The sequence below is a fragment of the Ostreococcus tauri genome (genome assembly GCF_000214015.3).
Source record: "Ostreococcus tauri WGS project CAID00000000 data, contig chromosome 12, whole genome shotgun sequence".
In the NCBI taxonomy this organism is placed as follows: domain Eukaryota; kingdom Viridiplantae; phylum Chlorophyta; class Mamiellophyceae; order Mamiellales; family Bathycoccaceae; genus Ostreococcus; species Ostreococcus tauri.
Window position 1 is genome coordinate 436,899 of NC_014437.2, and position 23,304 is coordinate 460,202.

General features: G+C 62.6%; 15 protein-coding genes across 15 annotated transcripts; 7 read left to right on the forward strand and 8 right to left on the reverse strand.

The window, feature by feature from the left end:
- OT_ostta12g02610 (Shikimate dehydrogenase substrate binding,N-terminal) lies at nt 1-1,585 on the forward strand (the record flags this gene model as incomplete). Its single annotated transcript, XM_003082364.2, has 1 exon — nt 1-1,585. A coding segment is annotated over one exon (1,585 nt), but the record flags the coding sequence as incomplete, so codon positions are not given.
- Nucleotides 1,586-1,671: 86 nt separating this feature from the next.
- OT_ostta12g02620 (Zinc finger, RING/FYVE/PHD-type) lies at nt 1,672-2,460 on the reverse strand (the record flags this gene model as incomplete). Its single annotated transcript, XM_022982910.1, has 1 exon — nt 1,672-2,460. One exon carries the CDS (start codon nt 2,458-2,460, stop codon nt 1,672-1,674), a length of 789 nt encoding a protein of 262 aa, XP_022840130.1.
- Nucleotides 2,461-2,735: 275 nt separating this feature from the next.
- OT_ostta12g02630 (Drug/metabolite transporter) lies at nt 2,736-3,836 on the forward strand (the record flags this gene model as incomplete). The annotated part of the gene is made up of 1 exon (XM_003082366.1): nt 2,736-3,836. The coding sequence occupies one exon, from the start codon at nt 2,736-2,738 to the stop codon at nt 3,834-3,836; it is 1,101 nt and encodes a 366-aa protein (XP_003082414.1).
- Nucleotides 3,837-4,148: 312 nt separating this feature from the next.
- OT_ostta12g02640 (KDPG/KHG aldolase) lies at nt 4,149-5,810 on the forward strand (the record flags this gene model as incomplete). Its single annotated transcript, XM_003082367.2, has 1 exon — nt 4,149-5,810. The coding sequence occupies one exon, from the start codon at nt 4,149-4,151 to the stop codon at nt 5,808-5,810; it is 1,662 nt and encodes a 553-aa protein (XP_003082415.2).
- An 81-nt stretch (nt 5,811-5,891) lies between these two features.
- Nucleotides 5,892-7,625, reverse strand: OT_ostta12g02650 (Malic enzyme, NAD-binding; the record flags this gene model as incomplete). Its single annotated transcript, XM_003082368.2, has 1 exon — nt 5,892-7,625. The coding sequence occupies one exon, from the start codon at nt 7,623-7,625 to the stop codon at nt 5,892-5,894; it is 1,734 nt and encodes a 577-aa protein (XP_003082416.2).
- Nucleotides 7,626-7,970: 345 nt separating this feature from the next.
- OT_ostta12g02660 (Phytanoyl-CoA dioxygenase) lies at nt 7,971-10,439 on the reverse strand (the record flags this gene model as incomplete). The annotated part of the gene is made up of 1 exon (XM_003082369.1): nt 7,971-10,439. One exon carries the CDS (start codon nt 10,437-10,439, stop codon nt 7,971-7,973), a length of 2,469 nt encoding a protein of 822 aa, XP_003082417.1.
- A 100-nt stretch (nt 10,440-10,539) lies between these two features.
- Nucleotides 10,540-11,574, reverse strand: OT_ostta12g02665 (hypothetical protein; the record flags this gene model as incomplete). Its single annotated transcript, XM_003082370.1, has 1 exon — nt 10,540-11,574. The coding sequence occupies one exon, from the start codon at nt 11,572-11,574 to the stop codon at nt 10,540-10,542; it is 1,035 nt and encodes a 344-aa protein (XP_003082418.1).
- A 146-nt stretch (nt 11,575-11,720) lies between these two features.
- Nucleotides 11,721-13,829, reverse strand: OT_ostta12g02670 (NatC N(alpha)-terminal acetyltransferase, Mak10 subunit; the record flags this gene model as incomplete). The annotated part of the gene is made up of 1 exon (XM_003082371.2): nt 11,721-13,829. The coding sequence occupies one exon, from the start codon at nt 13,827-13,829 to the stop codon at nt 11,721-11,723; it is 2,109 nt and encodes a 702-aa protein (XP_003082419.2).
- Nucleotides 13,830-14,079: 250 nt separating this feature from the next.
- OT_ostta12g02680 (Ribosomal protein S19 conserved site) lies at nt 14,080-14,907 on the reverse strand (the record flags this gene model as incomplete). Its single annotated transcript, XM_022982912.1, has 2 exons — nt 14,080-14,532; nt 14,905-14,907. The coding sequence occupies 2 exons, from the start codon at nt 14,905-14,907 to the stop codon at nt 14,080-14,082; spliced, it is 456 nt and encodes a 151-aa protein (XP_022840131.1).
- Nucleotides 14,908-15,305: 398 nt separating this feature from the next.
- Nucleotides 15,306-16,604, forward strand: OT_ostta12g02690 (Protein of unknown function DUF1350; the record flags this gene model as incomplete). Its single annotated transcript, XM_003082372.2, has 1 exon — nt 15,306-16,604. One exon carries the CDS (start codon nt 15,306-15,308, stop codon nt 16,602-16,604), a length of 1,299 nt encoding a protein of 432 aa, XP_003082420.2.
- Nucleotides 16,605-16,819: 215 nt separating this feature from the next.
- On the forward strand, nt 16,820-18,379 carry OT_ostta12g02700 (unnamed product; the record flags this gene model as incomplete). The annotated part of the gene is made up of 1 exon (XM_003082373.2): nt 16,820-18,379. One exon carries the CDS (start codon nt 16,820-16,822, stop codon nt 18,377-18,379), a length of 1,560 nt encoding a protein of 519 aa, XP_003082421.2.
- A 129-nt stretch (nt 18,380-18,508) lies between these two features.
- Nucleotides 18,509-19,456, forward strand: OT_ostta12g02710 (Mitochondrial substrate/solute carrier; the record flags this gene model as incomplete). Its single annotated transcript, XM_003082374.2, has 1 exon — nt 18,509-19,456. One exon carries the CDS (start codon nt 18,509-18,511, stop codon nt 19,454-19,456), a length of 948 nt encoding a protein of 315 aa, XP_003082422.2.
- Nucleotides 19,457-19,565: 109 nt separating this feature from the next.
- OT_ostta12g02720 (unnamed product) lies at nt 19,566-20,663 on the forward strand (the record flags this gene model as incomplete). Its single annotated transcript, XM_022982913.1, has 1 exon — nt 19,566-20,663. The coding sequence occupies one exon, from the start codon at nt 19,566-19,568 to the stop codon at nt 20,661-20,663; it is 1,098 nt and encodes a 365-aa protein (XP_022840132.1).
- Nucleotides 20,664-20,783: 120 nt separating this feature from the next.
- OT_ostta12g02730 (Polyketide cyclase SnoaL-like domain) lies at nt 20,784-21,566 on the reverse strand (the record flags this gene model as incomplete). The annotated part of the gene is made up of 1 exon (XM_003082375.2): nt 20,784-21,566. The coding sequence occupies one exon, from the start codon at nt 21,564-21,566 to the stop codon at nt 20,784-20,786; it is 783 nt and encodes a 260-aa protein (XP_003082423.2).
- Nucleotides 21,567-21,703: 137 nt separating this feature from the next.
- Nucleotides 21,704-23,188, reverse strand: OT_ostta12g02740 (Cytochrome b5-like heme/steroid binding domain; the record flags this gene model as incomplete). The annotated part of the gene is made up of 1 exon (XM_003082376.2): nt 21,704-23,188. One exon carries the CDS (start codon nt 23,186-23,188, stop codon nt 21,704-21,706), a length of 1,485 nt encoding a protein of 494 aa, XP_003082424.2.
- Between the last annotated feature and the right edge of the window lie 116 nt (nt 23,189-23,304).

Here is a 23,304-nt window from a genome sequence, read left to right on the forward strand (position 1 = left end):
GCGAACGATCCGAGGACGCGCGCGCGGCGTCGCGGCGGGCGCGTGTAAGCTCACGACCTCCGTCGTGGCGCCGAGCGTCCCGATCGCTTTGCTCGACGTCGAGGAGGCGATCGAGTTGGGCGCGGACGTCGTGGAGCTGCGGATGGATTTCTTGGAGCGACGCGGACGCGAGGCGACGGAGGCGTTGTTGCGAAAGTGCGAGAGACCCGCCATCGTGACGAATCGACCGATATGGGAGGGTGGAAGGAACGATGGGGACGAAGATGAGCGGTTAGATTCGTTGTGGGAGGCGTACGAGCTCGGGGCGGCGTACGTGGATTGCGAATTGTTGGCGGCGGAGCGGTTCTTCGCTCGAGCGCCGGATTCGTTCAAGAGCGGCGGGGACGGGAAGACGAAGATTATTCTGAGCTCGCACAACTACGAGGAGACGCCGAGCGACGTTGAGTTGGCGAAGATTCACGCGGCGTGCGTCGCGGCGGGGGCGGACATCGTCAAGATAGCGTGCGTGTGCAAGGAGATTGAGGACGTGGAGCGACTGGAGCGTTTGCTTCGCGAGCGCGGCGGGGAGAAGGAGACGATCGCACTGGGGATGAGCGAGCACGGACAGGTCTCGCGCTTGCTCGCGGCGAAATTCGGGAGTTACTTGACCTTTGGCGCGATTCGGCGAGGGGCCGAGAGCGCGCCGGGACAGCCCTTGCTCGGTGAACTGAGAGACATGTACCGCGTACCGACGCAGACGTCGTCGACAAAGGTGATGGGCGTGATCGGAAACCCGATTGGACACAGCAAATCGCCGGCGTTGCACAACCCGTGCCTCGCCGCCGCGAACGTCGATGCGTGCTACGTCCCGCTTTTGGTCAAGGACATCAAGCAGTTTCTCGCGTCGCCGCTCTTTGGATCTGAAGATTTCGTGGGGTTCAGCGTCACGATTCCGCACAAAGAAGCCGCGCTCGAGGCGTGCGCCGAGGTCGACCCGGTGGCGAAGCAAATAGGCGCCGTGAACACGCTCGTTCGTCAGCCAGATGGAAGCTTGAAGGGTTACAACACCGATTACGCCGCGGCGATCGACGCGATCGAGGTCGCGATGGAGAAAAAAACTGGGACGCCGGCGGCCAAGGCGCTCGAGGGAAAAACTGTCGTCGTCATCGGTGCCGGCGGCGCGGGTAAGGCGCTGGCGTTCGGCGCCAAGTTCAAGGGCGCGAACGTCATCATCGCGAATCGAAGCGTCGAGCGCGCGCAGGCACTCGCGGACGCGTGCGGCGGACGCGCGGTGTCGCTCGAGGACTTGGCGGAGGGACGAGCGTCGGGCGACGTCCTCGCAAACACCACCTCCGTGGGGATGCAACCGTACATCGCGGAATCTCCCGCGCCCGCGAGCGTTCTCGGTGACTTCTCCGTCGTGTTCGACGCCGTGTACACGCCGCTGGACACCAGGCTTCTTCGCGAAGCCAAGGAGGCGGGTTGCGAAATCGCGAGCGGGCTCGACATGTTCGTTGGTCAAGCGGCGAGACAGTTTGAGCTCTTCACCGGTGAGACCGCGGACATCTCGCTCATGCGCGAGGCCGTGCTCTCGAGCATGAAGTGAGGAAATATTCGCCTTGTCGATGGTTTACACGTTAAACTGCGTTGATAATACAACATTTCATGAACTTTCAATATCGATACACGAGCTCAAGCCGTCCCTCCGAGCGCCAAACTCTCGAGCTCTTTCGCCGCGGCGACCGCCGCGCGCCTCGCCGCCGCCGCCATCGCTTCTTCTTCGCGTTTACGAAGCCTCGACGCGGCGCGTTCCTTCTCCTTTTCCGCCTTTTTCGCCATCGACTCGGCGCGTTTCGCGCTCTTCTTCCCCCGTCGACGCGGCGTCGATTCTTCGTCCTCAACCTTCGATCCCGGTGATTCCATCGATGGCGACGAGCTCCCCGACCCCCCTCGACTCGTCCCATCCCTCTCCTTCTTCTCGACGTCGACGCGCGTTTTTCCTCGCGACGTCTTCCCCCTCGCCGCCGGCGTCGCGTACGTCCGTCCACCCCCGTTCGCCACGAACCCCCCCCGACCGAACCGTCGATTCCCCAAAACAACCCGCCGTCGCGCGCTTCGATCCAATATCGCCTCCGCCGCGTCTTCGTACGCATCGTCGTCGCTCTCGCCGCGCCCGTCCCGCTCGTCGCCGCTCCACGTCCCGTCCTCCGTCCACCGCGCCCGCGCGAGCAAACACAGCGACTCCTCCCGCAGGTACCCTCCGGCATCGACCGTCCCGTCCAAGCCTCGACGGAGCAACACCGTGCGCAACGCGCGCGCGCAGCACGGGCACTTCGTCGACGCCCCCGGGGCGGTGAAACTCGCCCAGCGCACGAGACAGGACGCGCAAAAGACGTGGAGACACGCCGGGGCGAGGGCGACGTCCTCGGGGGCGGGTGTCGTGAGGCATATCGCGCACTCGATCGCGTCCGCGTCCGCCATGGGCGAAGGCGTCGCGCGATGGCGCGTCACCGGCGCGGGTGATGCGGGGTATCAACGATCGTATTTTTATACAAAGTATTATATGCACCGTATACGCATCGATTGTCCGATGATGTGATTTATGTGTTGCTCGTCGGCGTGACGTGTCCCGGAACGAGGAGAGATCTCGTACTGTATGGTGATGTATACCTGTGTCGTATGTCCGGTGGGTGTTTATGTCGTGCCGCCATCGACGCGACGGCGCGACGACGCGACCGCGCACCGAGGCGCGAGCGATGGACGCGCGCGCGCGCGACGGCGCCCACGGCGTCCTCGATCGTCTCCGCGGCCGCGATGGCGGTGACGCGCCGTCGACGAGCGCGTCGAGGTCGTGGGGCGTTCGAGACATGTCCGCGCACGACCGCGCGACGCTGGCGAATCACGCCGCGTTGACGTCCGCGCAGTTGATCTGGGGCCTCATGCACGTCTTCGCCAACGCGGGATTGCGGCACATCGAGCCCACGGCGTTCTGCGCGATGCGATTGGGGGTGGCGTTGCCGTTTCTCGCGGCGCAGGCGAGACGGGAGGGCGGACGGGCGCCGTGGCGAGACTTGGCGCGATGGGTCCCGGCGATGGGGGTCTCGATCGGTGGGGCGTATCTCATGGTGTTCGTGTGTAACGCGAAATCGGGGGCGACGTTGGTGGCGTGCGTGCAGCCGTTGATTCCGGTCATCGTGGCTGTCGCGAGCGCGTGCGTCGGGCAAGACGGCTTGGGGTCGAAGAAACCGCTCGAACGAATGACGCGATTGAAAGCGGCGGGGGTGGTGGTGGTTTTCGTGGGTACGGTTTTAGCGTTGAGGGCGTACGAGATTTTCACCGCGGGTGGGATCACGGTGGGCGAGGTGTTCATGCTGTTGTCGCAGGTCGGTTCGTACTCGATGTACGCGGTGCTCTTGGGTTTGGCGACGAAGACGTACCCGTACCCGTTGTTGTTCTTGTTCCTAGCCACGACGTTCGCCGAGTTTGGTATTATTTTGATCGCGATTCCGGCGTTTCAGAATCTTCGCGCGAGCGAGGTACCGGCCAGCGCGTGGGGCTCGGTGGCGTTCGCCGGATTGGCGTCGAGCGTCGTCGCGCATTCGTTGAACTCGTGGGCCATCGCGCGCGTCAAGGGCGTCCTCCCCACCGTGTACTCGGGCATTCAAGTCGTCTTCGCGATCATTCTCGCCAGGATTTTCCTCGACGAGCGTCTTCAATGGGATCAACTGATCGGCGTGTGCGTCACCATGCTCGGCGTCTTCGCCGTGGCCAAGGCGAAGTACGCGGAATCGAGCGACGAGACCAGAGACCTCAGAGACGGCGGCGCCGCCGCGGACGTCTCCACGGATGCGATATGAGCACCGGTTCGATCGATCTCGTCACGTGTAAAACATTTCTCCGCTCGCGTCTCGGCGCGTCTCGGCGACGCGAGTATATTCACCCGTCACGCGCTCAATTCTCGAGTCATGACTCATGAAATTACCCCCTCGCACGCGAAAACGACCCGCGTGTGCGAGATCCCGCACGCACGAGGGACTCACCCACGAGTCACGACCCGTGAAATACGCCCTATCCAACAAACCCTCGATCGACCGCGCTCGCCGCCATCGCGCGATCGCGCCCTCCACACACCCGCGCGTCGCCCGTGCACGCACGCGCCGAGACGCACGATGTCGAGCGCGTTGAGACGCACGGCGCGCACCGCGCTGCGCGCCGCGCGCGCGGTGACGACGACACACGCGGGATGGATGCCGAAGACGGCGAGCGAGACGCGCACCGCGCTGAGCGCGCCGCAGATGGCGATCCGCGCGCTCGCCACCGGACCGGCGCGACACGAGAAGACGATCAGCGATGATCTCTTGCACAAGCTCGGAGATCTGAGCACGCAAGCCCTGATCGATGGGTTGTGGGTGCTCGGCTGGCCGACGAGCCACGTGATGGGCGCGCGACCGCTCACGGAGGGGCAGAAAAAGTTGGTCGGTAGAGCGGTGACGCTGCGATTCGTGCCGCAGAGGCCGGACATTGCGGCGAGTAAGCCGGCGGGGACGGAATCGCCCGAGTACGAAGCGTTCGAGCAGACGGGTCCGAACGAGTGCGTCGTGATGGAATCCGTCGGACCGTGGGAATCCGTCGGCGGCGACATCAAGTTTTTGCGATTGAAGCAATTAGGATGCGCTGGATTGGTGACGGACGGGAGCGTGAGAGATACCGCGGTTTTGCGCGAGTACGGCTTCCCGGTGTTCTCGATCTCGACGACGCCGCGTCAAGGGCCGCACGTGCACCAGCCTTGGGAGGCGAATGGCGTCATTGTCTGCGGCGGCATCGTCGTCAGACCGGGTGACGCGGTGATCGGCGACCAAGACGGTGTGGTTATCGTCCCGGCGTCTCACGCACAAGAGGTGTACGACATCGCGCACTCTCGCGAGATTGTTGAGGGCATCGTGAAGGATGAGTTGACCGCGAACCCAGGACCGCCGGGTAAGTTTTATCCGTTTGTCTCCGGAAAGATCAAAAAGGATTCTCCGCTCTGCAAGCTCCTCGCGAGCAAGGGCTACGACTCGAGCAAGTTTGCGCACACCGCGGCCAACCCGGGCGCGCGCGCCGGCATCGGTGGCATCCCTAAGAGCCGCAACACGCTCGGCTCCCGTCGCGGCATGAGCACGCAACAAGTTCGCCACAAATCGTACATGCGTACCGACGCCGAGTACAATCGCGTCCTCGAGGAGTTCGCGAAACACAAGGCGTGCGCTGTTCTCCGCACCAGCGTCGAAGGTGCGGCGTACAACGCCATGGATGCCGCCGTCCGAGGCGGTTTCAAGCTCGCCGAGTTCACCCTCACCACGCCGGGCTGCCTCGACGCTGTCTCTCGCTTTGCCGATCGCACCGACGTCTTGACCGGCTGCGGTACCATCTTGAACATTGATGATGCCAAGATGGCGTTGGACGCGGGTTCCAAGTTCATTGTTGCTCCGATTTTGGTTCCGGAAGTTGTCGAATGGTGCGCAGCAAACAAGATTGTTTGCATCCCGGGTTGCCAAACGCCGAGTGAGCTTTACAGAGCGTACACGCTCGGTGCTCCGGTTCAAAAGCTCTTCCCGGGCGTTGCCGGTGGTCCGAACTGGGTCCGTGCTGTAGCGAACGCGCTGCCGATGCTCCGCATCAACCCGACGTCTGGCGTTGAAATCGACACCGCGGCGGATTTCTTGCGTGCGGGTGCCAGCTCTCTCGGCTTCGTCGCTCCGGCGTTCGACCAAAACGCCATCAAGGCGGGTGATTGGGACACGATCTCTGAGACAGCGCGTCGCATTGATGCCGCCGTTAAGGCCGCGTGAATCGAAACGAATTTTGATTATGACAAAAGAATCATTTAATCACAGAATATTAGAACAATGCGTCCCTCTGAATGCGCGACTCTACTTGCGGCTCGAGCAACTGAACACGGTCGGTCGATAATTCGGAATCCACATTGTGCTATAAACATATTCGCGAAGCGCCTCCTCGCCCTTGGAGACAATCTTTCTGATGTCTTCCGGGACGCGACCCTCGCGAGCGGCGGCTTCGATGACCTTGATGGCGACGTACGCAGAGATATCTCTGATTCGGTTTATGCGCGGAAATATCGTTCCCGACTCGTGCTGCTCCCTCGTAAGCATGGCCGGGACGGCCATCGCAGCAGCTTGAAGCATGCCGTCCGAAATTACCGATGATTTGGAGAGGAGCGCGCCGAGACCGACGCCGGGGAAGACGTAAAAGTTGTTCCCTTGATTCGCCTTCATCACGTGTCCATTCGGCATCTCGACATCTTCAAAGGGCGATCCAGCTGAAAAGATCGCCCTCCCTCCGGTCGCTTCCGCCGCTTGTTGCGCTGTGCACTCCGCTCGCGACGTGGGATTGGATAGGGGCATGATGATCGGCCTCTCATTTATCTCGCCCATCTTCTGCAGCACCTCTCTCGTGAACAACCCGCTCACCGTGGAGACCCCCATGAGTGTCGTCGGTCTCGCCTTTTCGATGACATCCAAAAGTCTGGTCCCATCGGGTAAATCGCTTCGGGCGCGAGCGAAAGGCCTAATCGGCTCCATGCCGGGCGCATCGAGGTTCCGATCGTGCGTGATCAAGCCATCCTTATCGATGATGTAGAATCGCTGGTACGCCTCATCCTCAGACAGCCCATTGGCCACAAGCGCCTGGTGAATGAACGACGCAATTCCGCTCCCAGCGCTCCCAGCGCCACACATCACGAACGTTTGCTTCACGATATCCTTCCTGTGTCCGCCCAAGCACTTCATCGCCCCGTACAGACCCGCCAAGACGACAGCGGCGGTGCCCTGAATGTCGTCGTTGAAGCAGAGCACGTCGTTGCGGTATCGCTGCAAAATTTTGTTCGCGTGCTTAGTCTGAAAATCTTCGAACTGAATCAGCGCGTTGGGCCAACGATTACGAACGCCGCGAATGAATTCCTCGATGAACGCATAGTATTCCTCTCCTTCGAGGCGCTTTCGCGGCACACCCAAGTAATATGGATCGTTCAACAGGTCTTCGTTGTTCGTACCGACGTCTAGAACGACGGGTAAGACATGCTGAGGATCAAAACCGCCGCCCGCGACGTATAGGTCCACCTTACCCTGCGAGATCCCCATCCCGTTCGTCCCGAGATCCCCCAGGCCCAAAATCCGACTTCCATCCGTGACGACGATGACGCTCACCGAGCGCTTCCAATTAAACATCATCGAGTTGATGTCTCCCCTATCGTCCACCGAAAAGTACATCCCGCGCGCCCGTCTCAACAACTTCGAGAAATTCAAGCACGCGTCCCCGACCGTCGGCGTATAAATGATGGGCGCCAACTCCTCGATGTGATCGTGCACCAGGCGATAAAACAGCGTCTCGTTACGATCCTTTAAATCCTGCAGATGCTGCCACTTATCGAGCGGCCTCTCCAAACTTTGATTCTGCGCCCATATTTTCGTTGCTTGCTGCCCGATCGGGAAAAACCGCGGTGGAACGAGTCCACGTACGCCGAGTCTCTCCCGCTCGCTCGCCGTGAAGCTCGTTCCCTTGTTGTACACCGGGTTGTGTAAGACCTCTATTCCTCTCGACGTGTCCGGGTGCATCACCACCACGTCATCTGTCGCTCGACGATGCATTCCCGTGGTGGGTTCGACCATGGAGGACGCGCGCGAGCGCTCTTCGTCTTCATCGTGCGTCGTTTTCGATTGTTCTTCAGTCGTGAGCAACGATGAAGCGCGGACGAAAACGTGTCGCGCGGACGCGACCGGGCACGCGTGGGCGCGCACGCGCGCGCGAACGGCGCGTCTGATGTTGATAAACATTCGCGCGAGGTCTCGCGCGGGAAGACTCGCGCGCCGAGTCGTGACGATCGACAAAGTGACGACGCGTTGCGTGTGCTGCAACTGTATTGGGGACGCGGCGGGCGGGCGGTTGACGCGACGACGAATCGATGATGTCCATAACACGGTCGATGGAGAGAATCACGCCGAAAGTTTCGCTCTGACGTCGGCGGCGTCACCGTACCAGTGTTCGAACACGCCGAGGGCGTGGCGGATGACGGCGAGGCGGCGCTCGAGACTGGCGGATCGCGCGTCGGCTCGGGTGAGCGGCGGACAGCGCGCGTCGGCTCGACGCTCGGCGTCGCCTCTTCGGCGGAAAACGAAGGCAACGCTCATTCGTGGGGCGTCTGGAGAGTCTAACGCACACGCACTTCCCCAGTGAATGATGTTTCCGGCCCAGGCGAGGAGTGATCCGGGGTCCACCGGGGCGAGCGCACGGGCGGCGCCGCGAGGAACCTCTGGCGCCGTCTTCGCAGCGTCGCTCATGCCGCCGTCGGCGTCGTCCTTCTTAGAGACGACGAACATGCAGCCGCTGGTTTCCGTCACGCGATTGAGCGGAAGCCACAGACTGAGGACTTGCGCGCGGCCATCTTCGTCGACGGCGTCGTCGCGAGAGTAGTCGCGATGCGGGACGCCGAAATTGTTCCCAATGTACCGCTTCCCGGACGCGTCCTTCTCCAGTTTGAACGCAGCCATCGAGGGCTCGAGCACGCACTCACCACCGAGTAAAGCCTCTGCGTGGGCGAACAAAGCGTCGATGACCTGCCAAGCGACGTCGGACACGAAGACGCAGGCCGGAGGCCACTTGGCGTCCACGAGAGCCTCGATCCCCCGCCGAAGCGCTGTGGTCTGCTCGGATGGGATGATGACGTCTCCCCAAACGTATCCCTCGTCGTGAAGCGTGTCGATGTGCCTCACCGTTGCGCTTGTATCAACCTCGTCGAAATGTGAGTCGGAACCGTTAGAGATCGAACATCCATGCGCGCTCAGAATGGCGTTCCAGTACTCAGCATCAAAGACGTTCTCCGCGTTAGAGTGCGCCATCGGACCGTCATCGAACGCGTCCCAAGCCGCGTTCGAGGCATCTATACGCCCAATCCCGTTTGCCTCATTGTTTGCGTCACGCTCAGCGTAATCGAGCACGGTGACGCATCCGTGAATGTCGCACCCGGCGACTCGGTAAGGAAACCGCTCGACGGCTTCGCCGAGTTTCTTTGTCGCGCATTCCATCCAAGTCGCCGGATCGAACACGTCATCGCCTGGTGACGATGCAAAATAGCAAACCACATCTTGTGCGCGAACATCCGACGCCACGCTCGCCCTTGCGCGCTTTTCTGGTCTGTCCCCGACGTCCTCAAACGTCATATTTTCCGGGTCGCGCAGTAATCGAACGCGCGACTCGTCTTCCGTCGTCATCGCCTCCGCGGCATCTCCCTCGCAGGAAGACAACGCGGCGACGCCATCGTCCGCGAGAAGCGCGCAAATAATGTCCCAAATATCCTTCACAGGAGCGTCCGAGGGGAAGCGGCCGAGGATGGCGTCGTACCTGATTGCCGCCGCTGCGCTCCGGCGTCCCCATTGCACGAAATCTTCACACCACACGCGCACGTCGCTGTGGCACCGCCCCGACGACCCGTTCTCGTCCGCGCGCATCCTCGCGCACGCCAAACCGAAGTGTGTCTCCGACAGCTCGACCAAAACCTCGTCCGATTCGACGACGTCCACGACGACGGACGCCTCAGGGCAGTACCTGGTTAAAAACGTCGGCACAGCGCCGCCTGCGCATCCGCACACCAACACCCGTCTCAAAACCGTCCCCGCGCCCGAGAGAGCGCCGGCAACGTACGTCGCGTCCCTCCATGAATCTAACGCCAACCCAAGAGGTTCATTCGGGTCCTTCTCCGCGTCCACGTCCCCGTCGCTCCCCCGCCAGGGCCCGATGACGAGCGCCCGCGTGAGCTCACCCACGCTCCCACCCTCCACCGCCATATCGATCACGCTCACCTCCGGTCTCGCCCCATCGTCCCGCATCGGCACGTGATCGATGATCTCCACGCTCCACGCCAGCTTACCTGTTCGCGCATCGACCCCGATCGGCGTCACCAGCGTTAACGTCTCGATCAACAATCTGAGCGCCGACGCGTCTTCTCGATCCATCCCTTTCGAGCATCTCAGCCCCGGAGCGACCTCGCTCGCCATCCCGCTCTGGACATCGACGAATAAAGCTTTTCCAGTGCTCTCGCACGCCTCGAGCTGATACCCTTCCGACTCGAGTAGTCCCGCCGCGACATTCGCGAGCTCGCTCAATACCAAGAGCGCCGCGTCGCCCGCGACGCACTCCACATCCCCCTCGATCGGCGCCAACGTCTCGACGTCTCGCTTCACGCGTTGGATCGATCGTAATAAAGGCGTAACGCACCCAGACGCGCACAGAGCGAGCGCCCACGGGACGCCACGCGCGTCGTCACCGAACTCGAGCTCGAGGAGTTTTTCACTGGCGGCGGCGCGTTCGTGCGCGTTTTCGAGCGATAGAAGCGGTAAGAGGTCGCGCAGACACCGAGCGTTCGATACAACGTCATCGCTCGACGTTCCTGGGGGATCGGATGGCATGATGGCGTCGATGCGGCGACGAATGTGGGTCGAATGTCAACCGTGGAAATGAATTCTATTTCGCGTGCGAGTCTAATACGCGTCTAACGTCACGGAAGACCTACCGTCTCGAGCGCTCGCGCCTTCTGCGAACGATGTCGACGACGAGGCATTTGTTATCGTCGCACACGAGCGCCTCGAAGTGGCCGGGATGGTGTCGGATGGCTATCGCGGGGACGCGAGCGATGCCCGCGGACGGGTGACGACGCATCTGCGCGCGGAATCGATCGTCATCGGCGTCCACGGCGCGAAGAACGTACGAGACGTCTCGTCGGGACGACATCCAGGTGACAGTACCTTCGCTAGCATCGAGTGCGCCGGAGGCGTAGTATCTCGCAGCGGTGATGGAGGTGTTTTCCAAATCCGGGACGGCGACACAAAACGACGCCGGCTCGTTCGCACCTCGAGCGTCGCTCGAGGTCTCCGCGCACACGATCGCCGTCTTGGCGAGTTGTGAAATGACCGTGACCTCGGCGTCGCTCCCCCAGTATCTCGACCAACGACTGGTGTTCGCGTACGTCGCCGCGTTCGCCCGCATCGTCTTCAGATACTTTGCGAACCGCTCCTCGTCGCTCGCTCGTCGCAACCGTCCGCGACGCAAGTACCCGCGTCCCTCATTCCCGTGCAACACCAATTCAAACAGCGCTCGACGCTCATCGCTCCCCGGTCGCGTCCGTCGCATCGCCTCGGCTAACCCGTCGCAACACGCGGCGCGGACGTCCGCCCACGACGTCCCGGCGATCCCCCACCGCCCGACCTCGAGCGTTCGCGCCCCCGCCTCGATCGATCGAAAACAACAGTTCCCATCCGGGACGACCCCTCTTCGACGCAGACCGAGCGCGCGCAAGTGTCTCCCGAGCGTCGTCGAAGCCGTCGAAGCCGTCGTCTCGCAGACAATCTCCACGTCCGAGTCGCTCGCCTCCGTCGACGCGCGCGGCGCTTCCGCGACGTCCTCGACCTTTGGTAACAGCGACGTGCGTCTTCGGGGCGAGGCGAAGACGCGGGCGCGAGCGTGAAGGGCGACGTACCAGGCGCGCAGCGCGCGGGCGAATTTGGAAGCTCTCGCGCGACGTCTCTTCCCGTCTCTCTCGCGCATCGAGGCGTCGCGAAGAGACGCGTGGCGGGCGATGACGCGTGCACGCGCGCGAGCGCGGGCGCGAGGCGCGGATGGACGGTTGGAGCGTCGGCGTGTGCGGCGCCGCCGGGTACGTGGTCGGCGGTTACGGATATTAATGAAACCGGCTATTCCGTTGGTTTGCGAGCGGTAACGGCGACGAAGAACTCGTCGCTGTCGTCAATCTCGCACACCATGTCCGTCGTGAGCAAGACTTTGAGGCTTACGGCGTTTCTGGCGGCGATGCGCTCGGCGGTGCGGACGACGCGAAGACGCGTGGGCGGCAACGCCGTTGACTTCAAGAGCGTCTTTGCCGCCTCTCTAGCTTGGACGTACATCAGTGACGCAGTCTCGACGCACGCGGCGATATCGGAGTCCGCCTCGGGATGTCCCTGTTTCTTCATGTTCGCCTTGCGGCTCGCCACGTTGCTGGCGACGATGGCGACGTAGTCCTCGTACAGTCTTGCCTGCGGCACATCGACGGTCTGAAACGTGCTGAAGCGCTGCCAGTAGCGCAGATCTTCGCCGCTGAACGGAGTCTCGCATTTTCGCACCTTTCCGCGCTCGATAAGCGCCATGAAGGTGTACTGCAACGCGATGTACATCAAGAGCTTGAGCATGTTGAACTGGACGAGAGAGAAGTCATCGGAGTCCATCACGTTCTTCTCCGGTCCCGCGTTCCGCATGATCAGAGGAAGACGTCGCTTCATCTCATTCGTTTGCAAGATTTGCAAGTTCTGCATGTAGAAGTAAATCATCGGATACTCGTGCGGGAGGTACAGGTTCAGAGAAAATCCAAGCTCGATGTGCCTGAGTTGCACCGTCGCGGTGAGGTGCTCCGTCCACGCGAGAAAGGGCGATTTCAGAGATTGTAAGATCTGCACGTTCAAACTGTCAGATAGTTGCGCCAGAGCCACGTCCTCAGCGGCGTCCAAGGCGTCGGCGGCGGCTTGTAAGTGACTAAGTTCGCCGAGCGATCTCCTGAGACACCGACGGAAACGTGCACGGTTGACGCAAAACGAGCGAACCAAAATCGTCAGCGGCTGCACGCACTCGTCCTTAAACTTATCCAAATTCTCTTTTGAGTGCGCGAATGAATTCTCTAGTGACGCGTTCTCGACGCATATGTGCGTCCAAGCCGACTGGAGGCCAACCTTGCCCACTTCAACGCCGCACAGCTTCTGATCGTGCAAGAGTTCTGCGGCGACGAGCCCGAGCGCGACCGCCCCAGGTCGCACGTCCTGTAATGTCTCCAACGAATCGAGAATGGCTTCAATCGTGGGAACGCTCCCGCGAGCGCGAAATTTGAACACGTCTGCGGCGACCAAGACGTCGTCGATTTCCTTGTCAAAGTAATCTATCGCTCGCCGTCTGCTCAGAAACGTAACCTGCCTCGGCGGTGCCCCACCGAGGAGGTGCGTACTCATGCCATCTGAAAAACTACCACCGCTCGGATCCCAATCCAGCGCGTCGGCGTCCTCGACGTTGGCGTAGCGCTCTCGCATCTTCTCCAAGCACGCCTTTGCGCGCTTTGCCTTCTCTCGCGCCTTCTCCACGCCGTCGCCCTTGTTCCCGATGGACGATGCGAGTAACGCCATCATCTCCCCATGTTCCTCCCTAAACTCCAACCTTACTCGAATAGCCGCCTTACACGTCGCGTCGATCGACGTGTCTTTCTCCAAAGCATCGAGCGCGCGTCGCCTCTCGTCGCCGTCCGACCCGCTCGTCTCGCCCGCTTCGCCGTCGCGCTCCAACAACTCCCCTTGGACCGCGAAATCTTCCTCTTCGTACACGTCACCGAGCTTCACGATCTCTAACACCCTGCGCGCGCTCGCGACGGTGCTCGAAACGAGCGAGGAGAGACACTTCTCGAGCGCGCTCGCCGTCCCGCTCGCCGTCCTGTTCGCGCGCGTGGCGACGCGAGCGTTGCTCCACAGCGTCGTCGCCGCCGCGTGCCCGCTCCTGAAAGCGCACTCGCACGCCAACAACGCGTCGGCCTCGAGCACGAGATCGTTTGCTTCCAGCTCGAGCGGCGCGCGGCCGCTGGAGATGATTTCCTCGACGGCGACGACCTCGCGCGCGCGCGCGCCGGCGTCCATCTTGGGATCTCCGACGTCCAGAGCGCTCATGGCGTCGAATAAGGAGAACGCATCGTCGTGCACGAGCTCACCCGAGGCTAGGTTCGGGGAGAGCTCGACGAGAACGGGCTCGAGATCGACCCACGCGTCATCAGCCATGGCGGACGCCTCGAGGAGTGAGGCGCGCGGGCGCCGTTGAGGGACTGTTATAGGGCGCGCGCGTTGTTCGGATCTTCGCTTAGATCACTACAATCCGTTTTAATGTTCTAGCGTCGTCGACGCGACGTTCGATCGAGGCAACGTCAATTCGTCTCTCAATCTTCACACAACCTCCACACTAACACTTCTCACTAACCCCAGCTCCTTTCGCCGCGCTCTGTATGCGCGAGACCACGATTGATCTCGTCGCTTACTTGAGCGGGATGAACTTGGAGCCCGAGAGACCGGCGCGACCGTGCGAGACCGGACGGTACGTGATCGCGTACTCACCGAGGTACGACCCGATCATCTCCGGCTTGATTTCAACCGTGTTGAACACCTTGCCGTTGTACACGCCGACGACAGAGCCAACCATCTCCGGGATGATGGGCATGTTGCGAAGGTGCGTGCGCACAGTTTCCGGCTTCTCCATACCGACCACAGCCGCCTTGGCCTTGCGAAGCTTCCTGATCAAGTTCTTGTGCTTCATGGTTAAGCCGTTGCGCTTGAAGCGACGACGGATGCGCGCGTTGAACAACGTCACGAGCTTATCGTTCTTCATCTCGAGGAGACCTTCCAAGTCGATCCCGCGGTAGGAGAACTTCTTGTACGGGTTCTTCTTACGCGCCTGCCCGATGAGGGCATCTTCTTCGGCTTGCGAGGACTGCGAAGCGAGAACGCGTTCGTCGAGGTCAGTCTCTCTCCTCCTAGGGCTTTGGCGCAGCCATCTCAAGTCATCCCATCGTCCGCGTTCCCGCGCCCACGACCGCGCGAGACGCGATCACCCCGGTCAAAACCCTCGAACGCATGCATCGGCATCCACATCGCGCCCTCGATCGCCCGCGCGCGACGCCCGCGCGCGACGCGACGCCCGCGCAGCCAATCAAAGCGATCGCGCGAAACCCCAAGGGTGGCGCGCCGCGCGTCGCCCCCCGCGCCAACCGCCGCGCCCGTCGTCGCCGTCGACGCGGTCGCGACGCGCGGGCGATATCGTTCCGTCCCTCGCGCGCGCGCGCGCGTCGATCGTCGCGCGCACCATGGTCGAGCGTCGCGTCGCACAGAGACCGCGCGCGTCGCCCGCGCCCCGGTCGCGGCGTCGGGCGCCAAAACGCAGCCACGTCCCCTTGACAGACGCGCAGTATGTAAAATCAGGGTCCAGGACACCCGCGCATCGACCCGCGCGTCACCGGTGGACGACCCTTTCGATCTCGAATGCGTCGAAAGGGGCATCACCGGTGGACGCCCCTTTCGATTGTACGTGCGTCCAAAGGGGCATCACCGGTGGACGCCCCTTTTCGATTGTACGTGCGTCCAAAGGGGCGTCACCGGTGGACGCCCCGTTCGATTGTACGTGCGTCCAAAGGGGCGTCACCGGTGGCGCCCATCGACCGCCGCCCCGGTCGCGGCGTCGAGCGAACGCGCGACCGCACTGCGACGATGCGCGCGCGCGTGGACGCCCGCGCGCGGGCGACGGGCGCGGTTTCGCGCGCGCCTCGGGCGCGGTCGTCGAGACGCGAGGGGGGTGGACGTCGGGCGGACGTCGGGCGAACGTGGACGAAAGCGTCGACGTCGACATCGAGCGCGGCGTCGACGTCCGAGGGCGCGCGAGACGCGTTCGGGGCGTTCGAGCGATGGGCGAGCGATGCCGCGGGTGCGGTCGATGGGTCGAGCGCGGAGCGGGGGTGGCGAAGGGTGGATGAGGCGTACGTCTTGGCTCCGAAAGGGGACGCGAAGGCGACGCGGGTGATTCACTTTTGCGGCGGCGCGTTCGTCGGTGCGTCGCCGCAGGTGACGTACTCGGAGATGTGCGAGACGTTGGTGAGAGAGGGGAACGCGATCGTGATCGCGACGCCGATCGCGATGGGATTGGATCACCTGAGAGTGGCGGACGAGGCGTGGCAGCGGTACGAACGATGCGCTCGGGAGTTGAGACGCAACGTGGACGGGTTCGACGAACTTCCGGTGTACGGCGTCGGACACTCGTTCGGAGCGTTGCTCACGGTTTTAATCGCGTCGAGATACGAGACGAAGCGGCGAGGGAACGTGATGATGTCGTTCAATAACAAGCCGGCGACGGATGCGATTCCGCTCTTCGCCGACGTCTTGGCGCCCGGTTTACGCGGTCTGTCGCCGATACTCGACGCCGCGAACAAGTCGCCACTTCGATCGTTGCAACGAAATGCGGACACGCAACTCAGGGAGTTCGCACCGCCGCTCGTGCGAGAGTTGTTGCCGATTTTGGACACGCTCGAGCCGGTGATTTTGGAAATCGCCGACGGGCGCGCCGAGTTCACGCCGACGCCGACCGAGTCGGCCAAGCTGATCCAAAAGTATTACTCCACGAAAAAGAATCTCCTGATTAAGTTTCAGGACGATACCATAGACGAGACGAGCGCGCTCGCGGCGACGCTCGCGGGCGCCGTCGCGGCGAGCGACCTCGACCTCACCGTGCGCGCGCGTCCCGGAGACCACGTGTTCCCGCTCTGGCGAGACACGGGCATCGAAATCCCGACCGAGATCTACGACGTCGCCGAGCAGGGCGGTGACATCTTGGCCGCGTTCGGCGACGCGTTCGGGATCAGGCCCGACGCCTCGCCTCTCGGCGTACTTCGCGAGAGCTTCGACCGCGCGCGCGCGCAGGCGCGCGAGGCGCGAGACGCCCCCGGCTCGGATGAAAATCGCGCCCGCATGCGCGCCCTCGTCGCCGACGTCCTCGTCTGGATGGACACCCCGTGACACGCGCCCGGGCCCGTCGTCGTCGTCTCCCGTCCGCGGCCGCGGTTGCCACGATAGCTCTCTTTTTCAGCCTACCCGCGTCTCGGTGTTCCAGGCATTTCGTGTGCGCAAACAGTGTTGACACAGACGGTGCGCCCAACACCCACGGTGCGTCCAACACCCACGCGCGCGACGCGTGGTCGACGCCACGCGCCCACGCGCGCGCGACGACGACGATGCCGCGCGCGACGCGAACGTCCCGAACGCTCGCCCTCCTCCTCGCCGTCCTCGCCGTCGCGGCGGTCGCGCTTCCGGCGCGCGCGGCGTCGAGCGCGGTGACGACGCCGCGGGCGCGATTCCAACGCCACGACGCGAGCGCGCTCGGGGGATGGAAGAAGATCAAAAAGAGCGCGAAGAAGACGGCGAGTAAGACGACGAAGACGGTGACGAAGACGACGGAAACGGTGACGAAGACGGTGACGAAGACGACGGCGGATATGGCGAAGGATGCGTACGACGCGGGCAAAGCCATGGCCGGGAGCACGTACCAGGCGACGTATAACAACGTGAAGAAAAAGTTTGGGGACAAGGTGACGAAATTCACCGGAGACTCGACGGATATGCTGGAGAATAAGTACGATGCGACGAAGGGGTTCACCTCTGACGCTGTCTCGACGATTAAATCGGAGGCGAGTGCGCTCGCGGCGGACGCGACGGCGGTGGCGGAGATGATCGTCGCGTTCTTTAACGGCTTGAAGTGCGACATCTCGCCGAGTACCATGCGCGGTATCGCGAATAACTTGAAGAATAACGCGTTCCAAAACGGCGGTACGTCGTCCATGGTGAAGCAAATTAAGGCTGACCCGGCGAAGTTTTACCAAAAGTTGGACAACGTGGCGTGCGATATCATCTGGAACACCATGTTCACCTCGGCCTCGGTCGCCATCGACGTGTTTAAGGCGGCGATTGAGACGCTTAAACAAGACTGTCCGGCCATCGGCGGCGCCAAGTCGGCGTTCACGCTCGGTCTCACTCTCGATGTCGACGTCACGTTCGGGACTCACACGGCTGGGATTGGAACCGAGTTGGGCGTCGGCTTCGATCTTGTCGGAAACAAGTTCTGCTACGTCGGCGCGTGCGCTTCTTCAGGTCGCAAGTTTGGAGGTAACCCACTCGACGCCGACGCCGAGCCCGGCCTCGCGCTCTCCGGCTACAAGGAGATGTCCAGCGTCCCGGGCGAGTGCTCTCTCATCGATGCCGGTCTTTCGATCAACCTCCCGACGCCTCTGAAGATCGAAGGCGAGGGTGGTCTCACGTACCTCTACAGCGGGAGCTTGGGCAACTTCGTTGGCGTCCAAGTGCCGTTGTCCATCTCTCAAGCCGCCATCGTGCCGGGCGCCGAGGTTTCATTCAGCAAGGGGATGTGCTGCACCCCCATCTGCATCAAGACGGATGGCTCGGACTGCGCCGGAACCAACTGGAAGAACCCGTGCCCGACCGCGAAGGACCCGACCGCTTGGTCGAACCTCATCACCGCCTCGGCTGAGGCTCGCCTCGGTGGCGCGACCACCCTCGACAGGAGCAACGAAGAATACCCGGGACCGTCGACTTGGGCCAGACGCCTCGGTTACGACGACGACGTCGAGACCTCCACCCAGGGCGCGCTCCGCTCCAAGACCGTAACCGCGCTCGCGGCGTCGATCGGTCTCATCGCCATCGTCGCCGTCGCTGCGCAGCGACGTCGTCGATCCAAGCTCGTCGCCGACGAAACCACGCCGCTCGTTCGCTCGTCGTGAGACGCCGCGAGCCAGCCACGCGTGACGCGCGCGCGTGGGCATTTTTGATAATCATCTACGCAACTGTACGCCTCGAGCGCGTCGACGTCGACGCACCGCGCCGCCGCGTCCCGCACACGCCGCCGCGCCATGTCCGCCGCGCCCGTCTCCCGACCTCCGCGCCCCTCCAGATGGGCCCCATCGACGACCCGCGCGCGCGCGCGCACCCGAGCGCTTCCACCCGTCGTCGCCGCGGCCGTGTCCGGGGGCGTCGCCGCGTGCGTCAGTCACTCCGCCTCCGTCCCGCTCGACGTGGTCAAGACCAAGCTCCAGACGGAGACCTTCGAGGACGTCTCCGCGCTCGGCGTCGCCCGGGAGATCGCCCGAAGACACGGCGTCGTCGCGCTCACCGCGGGATGGACGCAGACGTTCGTGGGATACGGGCTACAGGGCGCGTTGAAGTACGGAGGCTTCGACGCGGCGAAGCGGCTCGCGAGCGTCGACGGAGACGGCTCGATCGCGTCGTTGGTGACGCTCGCGCTGTGTGCGATGTGCGCCGAGATCGTGGGGAGTGCGGTGTTGACGCCGATGGAACAGATGCGAATCCGAGCCGTGAGCGACGCGGGGTACGGTGGATTGAGTTTCGGCGAGGCGGCGAGACGATTCGGGCGAGAGGGCGGCTTCGGGACGACGCTCGGGAATTTACCAGTGATTTACGCGAAGATGTTGCCGTACACGGCGGTGCAGTTGGTGTCTTACGACGTCTTCACGCGGGTTCTCGCGGATTCAGGGCTTACGTCGACGGCGACGACGCGGCCGGCGGCGGCGCTGCTCGCGGGCGTCCTCGCGTCGCTCGCGAGTCAACCGGGCGACACGGTGCTCTCGGTTTTGAACAAAGGACGCGCGAGCGGTGCGCACGCGGAGGACGATGGCGGCACATCGATACAAATCGCCCGTCCGAGCGCGATCACCGTCGCCTCGGAGCTCGGAGCGATCGGATTGATGACCGGGTGGCGCGCGCGTCTGCTGCACACCGGATCCGTCGTCTTCGTCCAGCTCCTCATCTACGACTTCATCCGAGACGCTCTCGCGCGTTGATCGCGAGGCATCGTTGAACAATCTAGCATTATTAGTCGAAATAGCTCGAATAGCGCGAACATCCCGCGCGAATCCCCCCATCCGTCGTCACAACGCGACGCGCGCTTCGATGCGCGTCCTCTCCGCGCCGCTCCTCATCCTCACCCTCTTCCCTCTTCCGCGCGCGAACGCCCTCGAGGTCGTGACGACGCAGCGCACGGACAATCCATCCGTCAACCGCGTCTTCGCCAACGGCCTGGACGCGTTCGGACGAGACGCGACGTGTCGCGCGTGTCACGCGTTGACGCGCGCGCTCAATGACAATTTGATCAGCGCGCTCGTCGACATTCGTGGCAAGGCGAAGACGAACGCGAATTACGGAAAGATGGATGACGCTATCGAGACGGCGATCGCGCCGGTGTGTCGTCTGAGCGCGACGTGGCGAGACGTGGACGTGCGGAAGGCGTGCGAGAAGATCATGGAGCGAAGCGAGGACGCGGTGGCGGCGACGTATCATCGATGGCTCGCCAGGGGCGGAGGACGCGAAGAGCGGACGGTGAGAGGAGAGAAGAAGTCACGAAACGCGTGGCGGAAGTGGGATCCGGTGGGTTGGAATTGGAATTACGAGATGTGCGGCAAGGCGACGCGCGCGTGTAAGGAGGCGCTCTCGATGCACGAGCTCGAGGAGTTCGACGAGGACGACGTCGCGGAGGGTGATTCGAGAAAGTACAGGAGCGAACAGCGACCCAAGAGGGGAGAGATGGTGGATGGGATGTTAAAGGTCACCGCGGGGACCTTTCACGAGGAGGCGGTGCGAAGAGAGAGCGACGTCGTGGTGTACGTGGGATTTCCAAAGCTGGACAAGTGGGCGCATTTTTACGCCGCGTCCGTTCTCGGAACGGTTCGAGAAATGTTTCACGCGAACGAAACCGCACGAGGGTTTTTGGAGATCGCGTACGTGGATGGAACGGTGAACGACGTGCCACCGCCGTACGGTTCAGACGACCAGACGCCCACGGTGGCGATGTTCGCTGCGGGGAATAAAAATTGGCCTCGATACATGACGGACATGAACGACGGGAAATTGACCCCTTTCGAGGTATTACAGTTTATCATGCGCACAACAACATCGGCTGAGACGCTTCGACACGCGAATTGGCTCGCGACGACGCTCAAGCACGATGTGCTTCACAAGAAAATGTGGGAGGACGACCACGTCGAGCTCTGAGATGAGAGTCAGCGATGACTTTGAACAACTTTGATTCGTTTGTAAAATTATTACACTACCGGTAGGAGTAACAGGGATGTCTTTTTATTCTCACCGTATCGGTTTCTCGCTCGCACGGCGCTACACCGCCATCGCAAGCCCGGTCTTGTGATCCGTCCTGAGCGCCGCCGCCTGCTCGCTATCCATCGATCGACGCTCCCAACTCTCGTGCACCTCCTCAAAGTACAGCAACCACTCCTTCCCGGTCAACACGGTCTCCGGGTGCGGCTCGTCTCTTCCCATCAGCGCGTGCGTCACCGGTCTCGATTTATCCGGCCCCGTGTGCACCAAATCCGCCATCAATCCCAATTGAATCAGCGCGCTCATCGCATCCGTGTTCACCCACGATTTGATTATCAAATCGTCCTCGAACTCCATCACGCACGTCCCGGTCCATCGCGCCTGTCTTCCATTCAAACTCGCACTGAAACTCAACTGCGCCACGACCACGTCGCCCTCTTCGATCAACGCATCGATCGCGATCACGTAATCCGGCAGCGCCTCGCGGTTTCCGCGGACGTGTTGCATGTACGCCTCCACCCCCGGTTCCGGGTTCGGGTTCGACGGGTCGATCAGGACGTGTTCATCGCTCACGTACTGTTTCGCCGCCGTATCCGCGGTGCGAACGTCGTGAGCGTTCCACACCTCGCGGTAGAGTCGACGAACGATCGATTTGTGTCGAGACGCCTTTTTGGTCGTGGATGATGATTCGTTCGTTCTCTTGGACGATTTCGCTCCGCGTAGGACGTTCAGAGCGCGCTGAGACGCGAGGGCGATGATGCCGCCGAGGGTGAACACGCCCAGAGAGGGTGTACGGTCTCGAGGCATGACGTGCGACGGACTGTGCGGGACGCCGCGGGTCATCGCGGGGCGTCGCGGGCGGGACGGAAGACGCAGTTGGAGGCGGAGCGCGCGAGCGAGCGAGGCGTAGAGCGTGAGTCGGCGCTAATCGGTAAAGATTGATACACAATGCTGTGAGAATAATAAAATACGTGCAATGATCATCCGACGGTTTGGAGGGACGGTACGTACGCGGCGCGGCCGACGTTGGCGAGGTGCCGGAAGTGCGCGCGCAGGGCGGACCAAAACGTGGGGTAAATCTGGTAGTGGAGGCCGTGCTTCTCAGCTGCCGCCTTAATAATTGGCGCGAGCGCGGGATAGTGCACGTGGCAGACGCCCGGGAAGAGATGGTGGACGACTTGGTAGTTTAAGCCTCCGGAGAAGTGCGTCCAAAACTTGGATCCGTGGGCGAAATCCGCGCTCGACATGAGCTGTGCCTCTCCCCATCCCAAGTTCACGCGGTTCTTCGCGTCGAGGGTGAAGAAGTGAACCTCGCCGACGACGTGGGCGACTTGGAACATGAACGCCAACAGCCATCCGGTGACGAACTCGGTGACGGCCCAGAGTGCGAGGAGTTCTCCGAGCGGCCGATGCGACATCTTTAGCGGCAACGCGAGGTAATACGCGGCCCACAAGAGCTTGGTGCCCCAAAATGCGATCGCCTCGCCGCGGGTGAACTTCATCACCTTGACCCAGCCGATGCGTCCGGAGAAGTAGGCGTTGAAATCGTCGACGAAGCACGACTTGAGCGATAGCAAACCGTACATGAACGCCAAGTACACGTGCTGGAACACGTGATAGGGCTCGTGGGGTTGGTGTTCGTTCACGCGACGAATATCCTTCTCGCTGCATCGAATGTCCGGGTCGATCCCCTCGACGTTGGTGTATGCGTGATGTCCGGCGACGTGCTGCTGCTTCCACATGAAGCTCGACGCGCCGACGACGTCCAAGGTCAACTGCATCGCGTGCAACCACGTGCGGCTGTTCCCGTACGCCCCGTGATTGGCGTCGTGCTGAATGGAAACCCCTACCTCGGCCTTACACGTGCCGTGCAACGCGGCAAACGCGAGCGCGGCGCCGAAGCTCACGCCCGGCGCGAAGAACGAGTAATAGTGCCCGACGACGATCCCCACCAAAATCGCCGCCGTCTTCGCGTACATCTCCCAGTGCACGCGCGGATCGAGCTTATTTTCTTTGAAATACTTCGCCGCCCCGGCTTTGCAATCGGCAAAGAACGCACCGTCCTTCAAGTCATCCTTCGCGTACTCCACGATGTCCCCATCCGCCGCCGACCCCTCCTCTCGCGTCAAGTCACCGATCCTGTACTTCTCCAGCACCCCCCGCGCCTTCTCCGGATGATACGAATCAAAAAGCGCCGTGCACTCCCCCCCCGCTTTGACGTAAATCATGTTCCCACCCGGATGTCTCGGCACGAACGCCGTCACGTCGTACACGCCGCCGCGCACGATCACCCAGCAATCATCCGCCCGCGCGTGCGTCGCCACCTCCGCCGCCGTGTACGTCCGCGCGTCCGCGTCCACGGCGTGGACGACGCGCGACGCCTCCGACGTCGCGCCCGTCCCTCGGCGCCGCGCCCGCGTCGTCACCGCGCCCGCGTCGCGCGCGGTCGTCCCCATCGCATCCATCGTCCGACGCGCGCCGTCCCACGCGCGCGCGATCCCACGCGCGCGCCGTCCGACGCGCGCGCGATCCCACGCGCGCGCGCCGTCGCACGCGCGCGCGGCGCTCGACGCGGGCGAGT